General features: G+C 28.6%; 1 protein-coding gene across 2 annotated transcripts in view; it reads right to left on the reverse strand.

Moving 5' to 3' along the window:
• LOC127288914 (putative transcription factor SOX-15) overlaps positions 1–15,716 on the reverse strand; it is a 65,202-nt gene that overhangs the window by 33,453 nt on the left and 16,033 nt on the right. For both annotated transcript variants that reach the window (XM_051316620.1, XM_051316619.1), the window contains exons 3-4: positions 8,714–8,897; positions 7,641–7,911 (exon numbers count right to left, since the gene is read on the reverse strand). In XM_051316620.1, the coding sequence (XP_051172577.1) occupies positions 7,641–7,911; positions 8,714–8,897 (455 nt within the window). The remainder of the gene's footprint in view (positions 1–7,640; positions 7,912–8,713; positions 8,898–15,716) is intronic.

Below are 15,716 nucleotides of genomic sequence, written 5' to 3' on the forward strand. Positions count from 1 at the left end.
TTGTGCAGACTAAATTTCCACTGGAAATCAAGTAGAACGTCTGATATGTGACTTTTTTTTTATATTTTTGTCACCTACTTCACCCTGCTTTAATCCATTCTAGTTCCCCGCCATGTATCGAAAAAAAGTTATCACTCCCTGCAAAGTATCACAATTCAGATGTTCCACTGATAATTTTATATTTATCGTCAATAAATAAATTTACTGTATTTTTATCCGCGTATACAAAGTATATAACATTCCGAAATTTATAAATTAGAACATAAATCTAATTTAACAATTTTTAGGTTAGAAATCTTGCACTAAAAGTATCCCCACATTTGTCATATTTCTCGTCAACTACCGCACCCTGCTCTAGTGAAAATTTAATGACTTTATTGTAAACATTAAAAGTTACTATAAACATACTAAATCATAATTTTCGTCAACTAACGCACTCTGCTCTAGTAAAAATTTCGTAACTTTATAGTAACTTTTAATTTTAACAATAAAGACACTAAATTTTCACTAGAGCAGAGTGCGGTAGTTGATGAGAACAAATGGCGAGTGGGGACAAACCGTCATGTATCGAAACAAAGCTACCACTCCCTGAAAAGTGTCACAATTCAGATGTTCTACTGATAACTTTTATATTTATTGTCAAGAAATAAATTTACTGTATTTATATCCACGTATGCAAAGTATATGAATTTATTTTATTTCGAAATATATTATTTAGAATTTATAATCTGATTTGATAATTTTTAGGTTAGAAATTTTTTGATTAGTGTATACAAGTATGCCAACTATGTAATATAAAACTATCAATAACAGGGTTGCCGCAGTATTTAATAAAATTCCCTAAAAACTGATTTTGATTTTACATTTAATTAAAAATGAACATTTAATAAAGCTAAATCACTAAACATAACCTCAAATTTTTTTGTCTCTTAAGTAGCTTTTCTCGTGGCGAGTAAGTTGATAATTTTCATTTTTCTGTTAACATATCGACGCCTTTTTCATGACAAAAGATTCGATATATCGATATTGATAAATCGAATGTTTTTTCGATTCTGTGTAGTAGCAGTATAACCTATAATGGTTGGTTTCCATTGTCCATCTGTCATAATTCTCGTCAACTACCCCACCCTGCTCTAGTGGAAATTTAGTGACTTTATTGTTAAAATCAAAAAGTTACTAAATTTTCACTAGAGCAGGATGCGGTAGTTGACGAGAATTATGACAAATGTGGCCAATGGAAATCAATCAATATCGATTAGTTGAAATCTAAAGCCCTGATTACAATACTTTTCCGAACGTTAAGCACGAAATAGAAAAGAATAAAGATATACTTCTCTCCTTTTTTATCTCATGCGAATATCGTTCCCTAAATTGAAAAATTATTCCAATACAGTAACGGATAAATAAAAAAATTATATATATTTACATTAAAATATTTTTAATAAATAAATTTTTTTTCTGCAAAAAAAGGTTTCTAAATTTATGTATACAAATTAACAATTCTCGCAGTGTTGCGTTTTTTTTTTAGTATTTTCTTCATTCATATAATGTGGGAAAGGCTCATAAAGCAGAAAAATAATTCTCCAAAGTAGAAGAAGAAGAAGAAGAAGAAGACGAAGACGAAGAAAAAAAGGAGGAAGAAAAAAAAAGAAGTAAAGTGTACTTCGAAAAATCGAGGAATGCGATCTCGTTCCCCTCGCTCTGTTCCTGTTTCTTTTTGTTTTGAGATGCAGCACGATAGTCTCTAATTTTACGGACCGCGCAAAGTAACAGGGCCGTCGCCTCTCCTCGGTCGAAGTAGAGTGGACCGGAAATGGGGTGAAGTCAAGATCTTGTGTCGCGATTTCCGGCACGCCCCAAGAGAGGCCGCACAAACCGCTCCTCAAAAGAGAGTCTCCTCAATAGTAATTAGCTGGGGCTTTAAAAAAAAAAAAATTAAAATCAAAACGAGCACTTTCTTGACTCAATATATAATGTGACGATAATAACAAACGCATCAGAAACTGAGATAATAATTTTTTTTTTTTTTTTGGCTTCGTCGTGATTCAAAAAGAGAAAGTTTTTTCTCTCTCTCTCTCTTTTCTTTCGACAATGCGATTGTGACGCTAAAATGCCGGTCTTAATTCGACACAAGAAATAAGGTCAGTTTTTAAAAGGATATACGACTTTTCGCCTTTCCCCCCTCCTCTTTTTATATATACGTATATGTATATAGATCACTGTCCTAATATATCTTTTAAGTCTATTTATTTATAGTATTATTAAATTCCAACCGGTTTTCATTGTTAGTGGAAAGGAATAAATTTACTTTAAATAGAATTTCAAACCTCTTTCATAGTTAATTGTTATAAATGATTCTGTCACTACTGTTGACTTGATATTTTTCATAAAATTATATCTAATTGAAAAATTTAGTTTTTTAAATAAATATTTAGTACAAAAGGCGTTAATTTGCAAAACGATGGCGGACATATTGGATAGTTCCAAAAGTAACCGATAGGGGCGTTCGTAACACTGCGTTGAACAATGAGAGAGAGAGAAGGACAAATGCTTTTATCCTTGTTACACTCATTGTGCTTTAAGGAGGAAAATGACTTTCTTTAAACCCTAGTGTCCAAAGCAACTATTTTTGCAACGTTATCATAAAATTCCAATACATTGTGATCTAATTTGTTTTTATTACTATGTTTTTTTATCTTCTCTACAATGATTATATTATCATTATTTATGTTACAATGATTAATATAATCCTATTGTTTTTAGTGTTATTAGTATATTATTCCTCTATAACTTCTTTTTTTTTTTTTTTTTTATGAAAAAAGATGGTAAAAATTGACCCTGAGTTTTCCAATGTTAATGTATATAAACATAAAGACGAGTTAACGGTTGAGGTAGGAATGATTAATAAAGATGCACGGACACGCATGTCACCGGATACAAGGCCCACACAAACGATCGACTCGATGTTGTTCTTTACTCTCTATAGCTTCCAGTTGAATACGCGAATTACAAAAGTGAAGAGAACAAAATAATTATATTCGATATTTCCCCATTATTTTGGACTATTATAGACAAAAAAGACAAATTTTTCTTTGATACAAAGAAAATTTATTTGTTTTAAACAAATTATCTTTGATTCAAAAAAAAAATTATCCTATTTCAAAAAAAATTTTTATTTAATTCAAATAAATGTTTCATTTGATCTTATATCAATATTAGAATTTCTTTAATTTAATGCACAAATTTCTTTAATTTAAAGAAAATTTCTTTGATTCAAAGAAATTTTGAAATTAAGAAGCTTTTTTTTTTGTTTCAAAGAAATTTTTATTTTAAATTCAAGAAAACAAGTCAAATTGGTTTCTTTAAATCAAAGAAATCTTTTCTCTTGGTGCATTATAGCAGGAAAGTATAAAAAAAAATAGAAAAATATATCAAAAATTAATTAATCCCCCCCGGTCTGAGAGGTTATGAATGCTTCAAAAAGTGTATGAGAGAGAACAATAAATGAACGGGACGACGAACGAATAAATCGACACACGCGAAATACATATGTTGGATGTTTGTAGTAGAAAAAAAAGAAGAAAATGAAAAAATTGTCGAGTACGAGAAAGCGCGAAGAGAATGAGAAGGAAAAAAATGATGATGGAGTGGAAGGTGAGGTGGGAGGCGTTTTACTTGATGCGCATAGTAATCGGTCCCCGTCATGCCAATAACGACGGCAACGCACGATCTATAATATCCAATCGATAAGTCGCGCTTTTCCCAATAAGGCACAAAAGGTGGGACTAAGATAAAAAAAATTCGAGAAAATATATACATTATTCTCCATATTTTTTTTAAATCCCAATCCTTTGAAACATTATATCAATTATTTAAAAAAAAAATCAAAAAATACTCAAAAAAATAGTATTTTTAATTTTTTAAATAAATTTTTACACAGAAAAAAAGGTGGGTAAAAAGTTGTAAAGATAGAGGATAAAAGTCGTTAGGATACAGGGTAAAGGATAAATTTGTGATGGATAAAAATGTTACTAAAATATTACTAGAAAAATGGATGCCATATTTGAGTAAACTGTCTAATTTTAATAAAAATATTAGTAATTTTACACTTAACTTATTAAATCCACAAAATTTATATAAATAAGTAATTGCATGTGGAAATATTTCGCCTATAATTATTGTCTATTAATAAAACTATCTTTGACTAATACAACTGACAGCTGACGACAGTGCGTAAATAATCAAAACTGGGAAATTGAGGAGCCGGATCGTAGAACCGATTCTTCACTAATGCGCAAGTCCCCCGCGCAGCTGAAAGCTGGCTCACTTGAGGGACTCCGGAGAGAGCGAAGAATCGGTTCTACGATCCGGCTCCTCAATTACAACTCAACGTCTGTATTGTTGCACGAAAGCAGAGTTGGGTAGTAACTGAATTTTTTGTGCATATTCGGCTGTGTCAGTTCATCGAGATATTTCGAGTTCAAGATATGACGTCAGAGGCCTGGAGAGACAACAAACAGACGACACAATATTATTCTTACGGGGAAGAAAATTTGTTTGCACTTTCATCAATTTTATTCATACTTTAAACACGGAAAACGCTTGTTGATATATAATAAAATTAAAATGTGTGTTGATAATTAATTTTGTTATATATTTAATTCATTTGCATTGATAGATTCTCTGATTTCGTGATAAAATATAAATTTTGAGGTTAGGGGTGTTTGTTTACTAACTTAAAATATTTTACTGCTGCGGAAATTCCCACTTAAAATATATATTTTATATCTTTCTTAATAACATGCATACTGGATATTGTTTGATAATGTTAAAATCTAAAATGTGATTAGTAAACAAACTTTTCTAACCTCAATATTTATATTTTATCACGAATTCAGAGAATCTATCAATGCAAATGAATCAAATATATAACAAAATTAATTATCAACACACATTTTAATTTTATTAGATGTCAACAAGCGTTTTCCGTGTTTAAAGTATGAATAAAATTGATGAAAGTGGAAACAAATTTTCTTCCCCGTAAGAATAACATTGTGTCGTCTGTTTGTTGTCCCTCCATGCCTCTGACGTCATATCTTGAACTCGAAATATCTCGATGAACTGACACAGCCTAATATGCATAAAAAATTCAGTTACTACCCAACTCTGCTTTCGTGCAACAATACAGACGTTGAGTTGTAATTTCTCAGTTCTGATTATTTACGCACTGTCGTCAGCTATCAGTTGTATTAGTCAAAGATATTTTTATTAATAGACAATAATTATAGGCAAAATATTTCCACATGCAATTACTTATTTATAAAAAAATTGTGGATTTAATAAGTTAAGTGTAAAATTACTAATATTTTTATTAAAATTAGACAGTTTACTCAAATATGACATTCATTTTTCGAGTAATATTTTAGTAACATTTTTATCCATCATAAATTTATTCTTTACCCTGTAACGACTTTTATCCTCTATCTTTACAACTTTTTACCCACCTTTTTTTCTGCGTAGATTATTATTATTATTTTATTATTTTATTTTTATTATTATTTTTATTTAATTAAATTTCACTGCAAACTTGAAAATAGTTTTTCAGGTCAATTCTAATTCTAAAAGAAAAACACTTATGGAAGACTAATTATAAATAAAATATTTTTTATTATTAATAATAATAATTTTTCATGGGAAAAATTACAATTGAATACAATGATAATTTTTTTTAATAACATTTCATGTCTTATGATATAGCGCGGGTGATGTACGAAACGGAAAACATGATTAGGATCAAGTTTCAACGTGGGAAAAGAAAGTGTGCAGAAAAGTATATATATATATATTAATTAAGAGGCGAAATTATGAAATATTTATACACATGATTTTATTGATATCAAAATGTAACTAGACGCGGATATATTGTACACCTCTTTCGTTGAGAGGTTAATAATTTACGCGCGCGCTTATAATGACGGTAATTCAGAGACTTGATTACCAGTAATTGCCAAATTACAAGCAACTACGGTAAATTTAACGGGACCAAGCCACATTTCTCAAATAATTATCCTTTACACTTGTTTTCATGTTAAACAATCAAATAATAGTCTTATTTTTTTTATATATATTTGTCTTTCAAGTTGACAAAAATTATGCCCTTTTTATTAAAATTTGAGGTTATGAAAGCGTTAGAAAATTTAGAATTAAATTTTTCTGATTGATGAAAAAAATAAATATTTCTGTAAATTTTATTTTGATTTATATTTAATTAGTAAAAAGAAATTTTTCGAGTGATTGAAAAGTGAAATCCAAAGATTTTATAATTTCCTTGACTTGTGCGGTCGACGATTGTCGATAATAATAATAATTCAAGGTACAGTCAACCGGTAGCAACGATAACGATAACGATAACGAGGTGTCGACAGGACCTACATTCAACAAACTCGATAAGAAAAGATCGACGAGAATTTAATTCTAGTTTCCTAAACGGATTTTAAATTCGTATAATGCAGAAAAAGATTCAGTCAGTTTTCGGAATTTTATTTCTGAGCTGATTCGAATTTAAATTTTTTATGTAACAATAAATTTTTGACAATGGAAAAAAAATTGAAGAGAACTGAACAACTTCAGGGATGAATAACTTGTAAAAACTGATGGGAATCAATAAGAAACGTTTTACAAAATTTTAAGGCGCATTCTTAGTTACCCAACCCTGTGTGCTCTATTAATTTCCCATTTGTGCTACTTTGCCACAAAATTTTCTAATTTATATTATTAATTCTCCAAATATTGCCAATTACAATTCTATTCTCTCTTTGCATATTTCCTTATTAAAAATTGTTTCCAGATTTAGATGTAAAAAAGTACGTATATACTTTAATTAACATTTTTAGGTTATGAGATTATTTCTCACTTCCTTTATCCAATGGGCGCTATAGACGAAAAAAACAGTGATGTCGCGCGAAAGTTGGAGCATCGTGGTAGGAGAAATTTCTTCTTTTACTATAAATGGATGACAATAATTCACGCGGTAGCAATTTAATTATTAAGTGTGTAACCATTTTTATGTTGACTTTCATATTTCCCTCAGGGGCCTAGATTTTAATCATCGGCACTTAAAAAAGTGTTGATGAAAAATTAAAACCTGTTTTTTTTAATCCAATTAACGTCAATAATGTATATAACAGTGAAAAGAATCAGGAAAAAGCTTGCCTTTTGATTGGCTGATAACAGTAAGGCTAGAATTGTCGTCAGACAATTAAAAAGTAATTGTTTACATTCAGAAAAAGGTTTTTTTTTTTTTGATTCAAAGAAATCAATTTTTCGATTTAAAGGAATAAATTTTTTTGATTCAAAGAAATCAATTTCTTTGACAAATTTTTCTTTGATACAAAGAAAATTTATTTGTTTTAATACCCAAATTATCATTTATTCAAAAAAAAAAATTATCTTCGTTTCAAAGAAATTTTTTATTTAATTCAAATAAATATTTCATTTGATCTTATATCAATATTAGAATTTCTTTGATTTAATGCACAAATTTCTTTCATTCAAAGAAATTTTTTTTTCGTTTTAAAGAAAATTTTATTTTGAAAGAAAGAAAACTATAAAGGTCATTTAACAAATTTTTTTTCACTTACCAAGCATTTTGCTGAGATCGGCATTGTGAAGATCGGGATTCTCGTCGGCCAATTTTTTGCGCTCGACCTTTGCCCAGACCATGAAAGCATTCATTGGTCGTCGTATACGTTGTTCTTTCAAACTCCTTTGAGCGGAACTGCCAGGATGGCACATTTTGACACCAGCTGGAATTGATGAAATTCCTTGCTGATAGTCCAGTGACGTGCCGGACGCTAACCACGACATATCGTCCAATCGCTGTTGTCCTGGACCGCTCAGCATGCCTGGAATCTAATCCAAAAAAATTATACGAGTTAATATTAAAAAAATTGATTTTAATTGGTCCATTTTTCGAAATTGTCCAATCAGAATCAAGGCTACATGAGAAATGTTGTGATTTCACCCTTAGGTTACTATTATATATAGAGAGGAGGACTACCGCACCCTGCTGTAGTGAAAATTTAGTAACTTTTAATTTTAACAATAAAGTCACTAGATTTTCACTAGAGCAGGGTGCGGTAGTTGACGAGAATTATGACAAATGTCAAGTGACAATGAAAACCAACCAATTTTATTTAAGGATGGAAACTCCGAAATGTGACACGACACTTTTTCTATTATACTCCCCCTCTATATAGTAGTAAACTAAGGGTGAAATCACACAGAGGCATAGAGTACAATTTCCCCTGTAGCCTCGATACTGATTGGACAATTTCTAAATATAGGCCGATAATTAAATCCAAGTTTCAGAAAAAAATTTTTATTGCAATCGAGTTTAAAACAATAATTCGAATAATTGTCATAATTATATAAAAATAACTTGGAAAATTTGAAATTAGGTTAGATTGTATAAAAATAATCGTTTTTTTTTGGGGTTATCATACTTCTTGGAAACTTGTTTAGAATCAGAGGAAAGAGGATCAAAAGGGGCGAATGAGGCGAGAGAAGATGTGAGCGTGGAAGCAACGTGCTTGATCCTTTCAACTCGAATTATCTCTCTGGGACCTCTATTTTATATATATCCTGCAATTGAAGTTGCGATGTTGCATTCCTTGTCGTACTTGTTTTGCAATTCAAGTTGAATTGCACTTACCGGTATAATCTGAGTGTCGATCGGCATTGATCCTTCGCTACCATCGATATTAGAATCGATGTCAAATGAACGGGACGTTGGTGTTGCATATAGAGAGGAATGAAGTGCCAAAAGTCCTGGTGTACTTCCGTAACTACTGACCGGTGGTGGTGTTACTTCTCCCCGTTCATAATTATCCAACATTCTGGAAATAAAAAATTTTTTTTTCTTTATTTCCAGTTAGAAAAAAATTATTGTACAATTCCAATTACATATACTTCCAACAAAAAGCACTAGGGTAACAATTAAATTGTAATACAACCAATTGCATAAATGCTGTACTTCCGGTTTGACGATATTTTGAAAAATCGTGGCATTTCTATAATAATTTTGTTAGTTCGTGTCCACTTTGTGGCGTTTGCTTGTGGTATATACCAATAGTGACATTATAACAATTAATTGAAAATAACAAACGAAGAAAAACAAAGAAATTAAATTAATATAAGACGAAAATTAAAAATAATAAAAGCAAATAAATTTTTTTTTATTAAAAGACCGGAGCGGTATGAGCATATGGGGGGCAACCCTGTGGGCAAAAAATCATGTTCGTTCTAAAAACGTTTTAAGAACGTTTTTAGAACGTTTCATGTCCACCAAATAATGTTCTGGAACATTATTTGATCATCCATGTTCTTAAAATGTTCCAGAACATTATTTGTCGGACATACAACACTTGAAAATTTTTAATTATTTTTATGGTTCAAATAATTATCAATAATTTATTTATTATAAATGAACAAAATTTAAGCATTGCACGCTTGATAAATATTTCTAATGCGTTGTCAATTAATGCAATTAATAATTTCCTATTACACAATATCATAATCGACATATATGACATTTGTAAACAAACAGGGTTGAGAAACAAGAGCCCAAAATATTTTCATCCAAAGCAGAGTTGGGTAGGATTCTGTTTCACGTTTAAGGTTAACGCACATGTAACTTTGAAATAGGGAAAAACTGAATAATTATTTTTTAATAGTTTTGTTAAAAATAATTTGAACTGTAAAAATAATGAAAAAAATTCAAATGTTGCGATCTTTTTTCAGACAAATGAAAATTCTATTAATTAGAAATTCTGATAAGAGTGTCGAACGTTGTCTTGATCAAAAACATGAAAAACTATAGTCTGTTTCACGTTCACCTCTTAATTGCAATGTTTTAACTAATGAAATTTAATGTTTAATGTTAAAATTAAATGTTTAATGTTAATTTAAATTTAATGTTTCAATCAATGAAACTAAACTATACTTTTATAAACAGGTTGAGAACCTTTTCGTGATAACTGAGCGCTCATAGCGAGAATTTGGAAAATGCATACAATTTCGGAAAATTATTGTTTGACATAATTTCAATCCTACCCAACTCTGCTTTGGACGAAAATATTTTGGGCTCTTGTTTCCCAACCCTGTTTGTTTACAAATGTCATATTTGTCGATTATGATATTGTGTAATAGGAAATTATTAATTGCATTAATTGACAACGCATTAGAAATATTTATCAAGCGTGCATTACTTAAATTTTGTTCATTTATAATAAATAAATGATTGATAATTATTTGAACCATAAAAATAATTAAAAATTTTCAAGTGTTGTGATTGTGAATTATACTTTCATACCAATTCAGGTATCAAAAAATAATCCCATATTCTGGATTATTTCTTGAAAATGATCCAAATATTTGGATCAATTAGATACCTTATATCGAATTAAAACCTTGCATTCCAAAATGATACCATCAAGTTTACAGTGATTCTAATTCTTTTAGGGTCTAAAATTTTTCGTTTCAAAAAAAACTCCTCCAAATGTTGTTTTTCCACGAATACATAACATTAAAGACTAAACAAATCGTAAATATACTAAAAAAGTTTAAAATCTAAACCAATTAGAAACAATGGAAATAATTCTAACGGCTTCGTTAATTCCTAATTGACTATAATGATCCCGTGAACTTTGGTAGGGAACAATAGTAAATCGGAAGAAGTTGTTATTGTTTTGGAGAAAGAGAGAATGAACGGTATATAGAGAGGATATAAGCGTGAAGAGTCCAGAAATGGTCTGTGCCACGAGGCCGCGATTGATCTGTCAACCCCGTTAGGGAAAAAGAGTTGATCGACATGAATGAACCATTCAAGGCCACCTAATGGAATTCCCACGATTGTCCTTAAGGCATAATGCGACCGTATAGTGGGTATAATAGTACGAACAGCTGTCTGGCTGACGTCCATGTGCGAGCACATCCACTCGGACACACATTTATAAATATATATATATATATAAACACAAACGTACGATATCTTGAATAACGCCTGTAAACAAACGAATGGCACCCGACATGTGTGGGTGCATGATACGACGCGCGAGACATGTACGTGTGGAGAGACGCCAGTGTTCCATATAATGGCCATTGTTTCATTCTTCTCGCGACGCGAGAGAGATGCTGATGGGGGCAAAAAGCATTCCGGCATTTTCATTCAATAAAAAGTCAAAGTCTAGTCTTGATGTGCAAACGCCAATTCACATTTTCTTCCGACGTGTGACATAATTTTTCGTCTATCTTTTCTTTGAAAAAAAAAGTTTCTTTCATTTTCTAACCTCTTTAACCTTTTACACGCGCTCATTAAGTCTAGATCTAAAGTTGAATTATCATTATTAAAAGTTGATTCAGTTTCAAGGAAATTAGATTTTACATTTATCATTTAAATACAATTTTTTTATTGTAATGAATTTTACTTTTCGAAAATTAATCTACGCAGTTTAATTTTACGTTTAGTTGAGAAATAAAGAGGACAGTTGTAAAGAAAAATGTTTTTTATTGATTCGTATGTTTCCGGAAATATTACGAGCCAATCAGAAACGTTAACGAACCTTTAAGGCCAATGTACAATATTTCGCGAATGAGATGCACGGAAAAAAGAAGGACACAAACATATCTCTGTCCTTTCCTAACTCGTGCAGGTACAGAGAAACCTCCCATATGTGACACACCACTGACTAAGGCCTCTGTCACATGAAGCAGATTAGCAGAATAGATTTTAACAAATCAAAATTTATTCCATTGCAAAGTGCCATAATTAGATTATTAATGTAAAATAAATAATTTACGTATATAGACATCAGTAGAAAGTATATGAACTCAATGAAAAAGAAAATTGAAATCATGGATTTTTAGGTTATGTCATAAATTACAAATCGTAACAGAATGTAAATTACAAAAGATAATATATATATATATATAATTTAGCAGGAATGGATTATGTATATAATTTCAATCAAAGTTCATAATAAAATTGACACTGTCATTGAATTAGGGTCAGTAAAAGAGAGCAAACCACAAAAGCGAACTTTTCCAGGAACAAAATGACGACAATGCCGTAAAATATGAAACAAGGAATAATAACTCGGGATTAGCGACGCGTCAGTGGGTCATGGCTAATGAATCGGTGACAATAATATCGACACGCAACCATACCGCAAATATATCTTTTATAAAAATTTTATTTCATCTCAATAAATTTAATAATTTACACTATAGTTTTAATATAGATAAAAATAATCAAAAAATTCAATACATTTCTATATAAGATTGCATAAAAAGTTTGAGATTGAAAAGGATAAAAAAAAATTTCTCTCTTCTTTTCTCTATGCTTCTCTACAATGAACTTTTCAATAAAACGTTCGAAATGTGACACTTAAGCAAACTATTAGATTTCAAAGGTTTTATTAAAAGTTAGGTCTTTCTACAATAGCACATCAACAGTGAAACGTCCGAAATGTGAAAAATTGTTTTCTACATTATAAAAAATTAATTCTTATTAGCATGAATTATTTGAATAAAAAAAAAAATTACAAAATTATTATTAATATTATTAGTGGTAAAGTGGGATAATTTTACACTAATATTTATTTTTATATTAATATTTGAGAATCAGTGGCAAATTTTCCAAATAATCCTTGGGTAAGATTTATTCATTCCCACGCCTTCGTTTATGTAAAAGATAAAAAAAAAACCCAATAATCTCAAGGCTAGTTAACATCAGGCCTCGAAGATACTATTGCGGTGAATTTATAACTTTTCTGACCATGAAAATCCGCTGCTTCTCAATGACAAAAAGAACAAAAATTAGAAAAAATTTTTTTCCTCTATAAAAAAAAATTTTCCCTAATTTTTTTTTTTACTTAATATATTGTTTTATTTTTGGAAACAAAATTTTATGACATTTGTGAAAAAAAAAAAAATTATATTCCCTGACACGCATTTGCTTGCAAACGAGCTGGTAAGTTTTGTTGAAAATGAAACTCTGTTTCCACGCAAAAGCCATAAACTTCGAAGCAATAAATTGTATTGAGCCGCGTATGTTTTCTAAGTGCGGAGTCTGCGAGAAGAAAGCGACGTGCCTGTATATATGTATATATATACACATATGTCGAGACGTATTTTATTCAAATAATCAGGTATCGAACACACCCTGGCACGTTATTAGCCAAGTGTAGGTTGAGAGTGGCAGCTTGCGCTAGAGAGCCCGGGGAACTGTAATTTTATAGTCCCCTGATTAAACTTTTAAATCGGAATGACCAACGCGCGGCTCAGTTGGTAAGCGGAAATGACGACCTCAGCCAGTCACCTTTGCACTACTAGCAACGCTCCGTCGCTCTCGAGATTTGAGAACACGAGGAAAGCGCATCCCTCCCCCTCCCCTCCTCTTCCTCCTCGTGGGCCGAAAAAAAACACCTTTCTATGGTTTACGCCAGCGGAACGGTTCCTTTCCCCCACCATCATCAACCATCGCCACCTGACCCCAACCAAATCCATTACGTTCGACTTCCGCTTTCACCCGGGGCATCCCAAAAGTCACGGGATTTACTCCCAAGATAAAGATATATAGAACTCATTTTCAACTCTTCAGAATCATGAATATTTCATTTCCCGCTATTTATATTTTGTCAGTCAATTGCTTTTTTCCACTCTGTGATACGTTGGGAAAAAATAAAGAAAAAAAAAAAGATAAAGAAAAAAATTTATATATAACGAAAAAAATTAGTTTCATTAAAATTAAAATTAATTTCATTAAAATTTATTTATTTAAAATTAAAATTAATTTCATCAAAATTAATTCCATTAAAATTAAAATTAATTTCATTAAAATTAAATTTAACTTCATTAAAATTTATTTATTTAAAATTAAAATTAATTTCATCAAAATTAATTCCATTAAAATTAAAATTTATTTATTTAAAATAAAATTAATTTCATCAAAATTAATTCCATTAAAATTAAAATTTATTTATTTAAAATTAAAATTAATTTCATCAAAATTAATTCCATTAAAATTAAAATTTATTTATTTAAAATTAAAATTAATTTCATCAAAATTAATTCCATTAAAATTAAAATTAATTCCATTAAAATTAAAATTAATTTCATCAGAATTAATTCCATTAAAATTAATTTCATCAGAATTAATTCCATTAAAATTAAAATTAATTTCATTAAAATTAAAATTAATTTCATTAAAATTAAAATTAACTTCATTAAAATTTATTTAATTAAAATTAAAATTTATTTAAAATTAAAATTAATTTCATTAAAATTAACTTCATTAAAATTTATTTAATTAAAATTAAAATTTATTTATTTAAAATTAAAATTAATTTCATTAAAATTTAAATTAATTTCATTAAAATTAAAATTAATTTCATTAAAATTAAAATTAACTTCATTAAAATTTATTTAATTAAAATTAAAATTAATTTCATTAAAATTTAAATTAATTTCATTAAAATGAAATTTTTGGAAATTTCTTAGACTTTAGGATTACAATTGTAAATTATAATTATTATATAGCAGAAGCTATGAAAAATTGAAATAAAATAATTAAATATAAAATTAAAAATTAATAATTTATAAATTAATAATAAAATAACAAATATTTAATAATTATAATAAATAAATAAAATATTATCGTCACTGAATTTATGTAATAATTATTAAAATACAAAAAAGTATAATGTAATAAAGAAAAAATAAAAAGAAAAATTTGTAAATAGGAGAAATGTGTTTGTTTTTTTCGCATAATATTAATAATTATAATGACATGTAAAAATAGAATTGTAAGAAAACATATAGATGGGTATCAATTATCGCAAAAGAAAACGTTTCTTTCCCAGAATTATTGACGTTTGTACTACATATAATCCTTACTTGCAAATCAAGTTCATTTGTTCATTGTTTTGGATTTATGACATCTCAAGAACATTATTCAAAGGAACAATCCGTTTGGCGCATCAACTTCTCAGAAAAGTCTTTTAAAAAGTCAATAAAAAAAAAAAAAAATTTTTTTCTTTTCAAGCAAAAATTATAATATTAAAGGAAGAAAAAAAAGAATTAAGAGAATGTGAAATAGAAGAAAAAAAAATATTTTACAGATATGTGCATTGATAAATTGTAAGACAAAAAAAGAGGAAGTAAAAGTGCAAAAAAAAAATTTAAATAAATATAAATATTACAGGATCTAATAAAAATAAAAAAAAATTAAATATTTTGTATCGATTTAATTTTATTGTTGTATTTAAAATTTTTTTCAAAATGTAATTCGAAAAGTATAAAATTATAGGTTATGTTTATGATTGTTTTACCATAATTGAAAATTTCTTTTTCTATTTAGTATTAAATTTTATTTATTATATTATTCATTATATTAATTATTTATTATCTTTAATATTAAAAATCTTATTTGTATATTTTTTCTAAACTATCATAAACATAACCTACATTTTTTTTTGCTTCTTAGGTTATCCTTTCCTGAGAACACGTGTCACATATCGAAACAATAAAATTTGAATTTTTATAAATTTGTAAGAAACCATTAAAAATTAAATAAATAAAATTAAATACTAATAAAAATAAATGGTAATAAAACTAAAAGTACCAGAAAATAAAAAAAAAAAATAAAAAAATTGAAA

This window comes from Leptopilina boulardi, unplaced genomic scaffold (genome assembly GCF_019393585.1).
Source record: "Leptopilina boulardi isolate dan_hultmark-lab unplaced genomic scaffold, ZJU_Lbou_2.1 LbouV2_399, whole genome shotgun sequence".
Taxonomy (NCBI): domain Eukaryota; kingdom Metazoa; phylum Arthropoda; class Insecta; order Hymenoptera; family Figitidae; genus Leptopilina; species Leptopilina boulardi.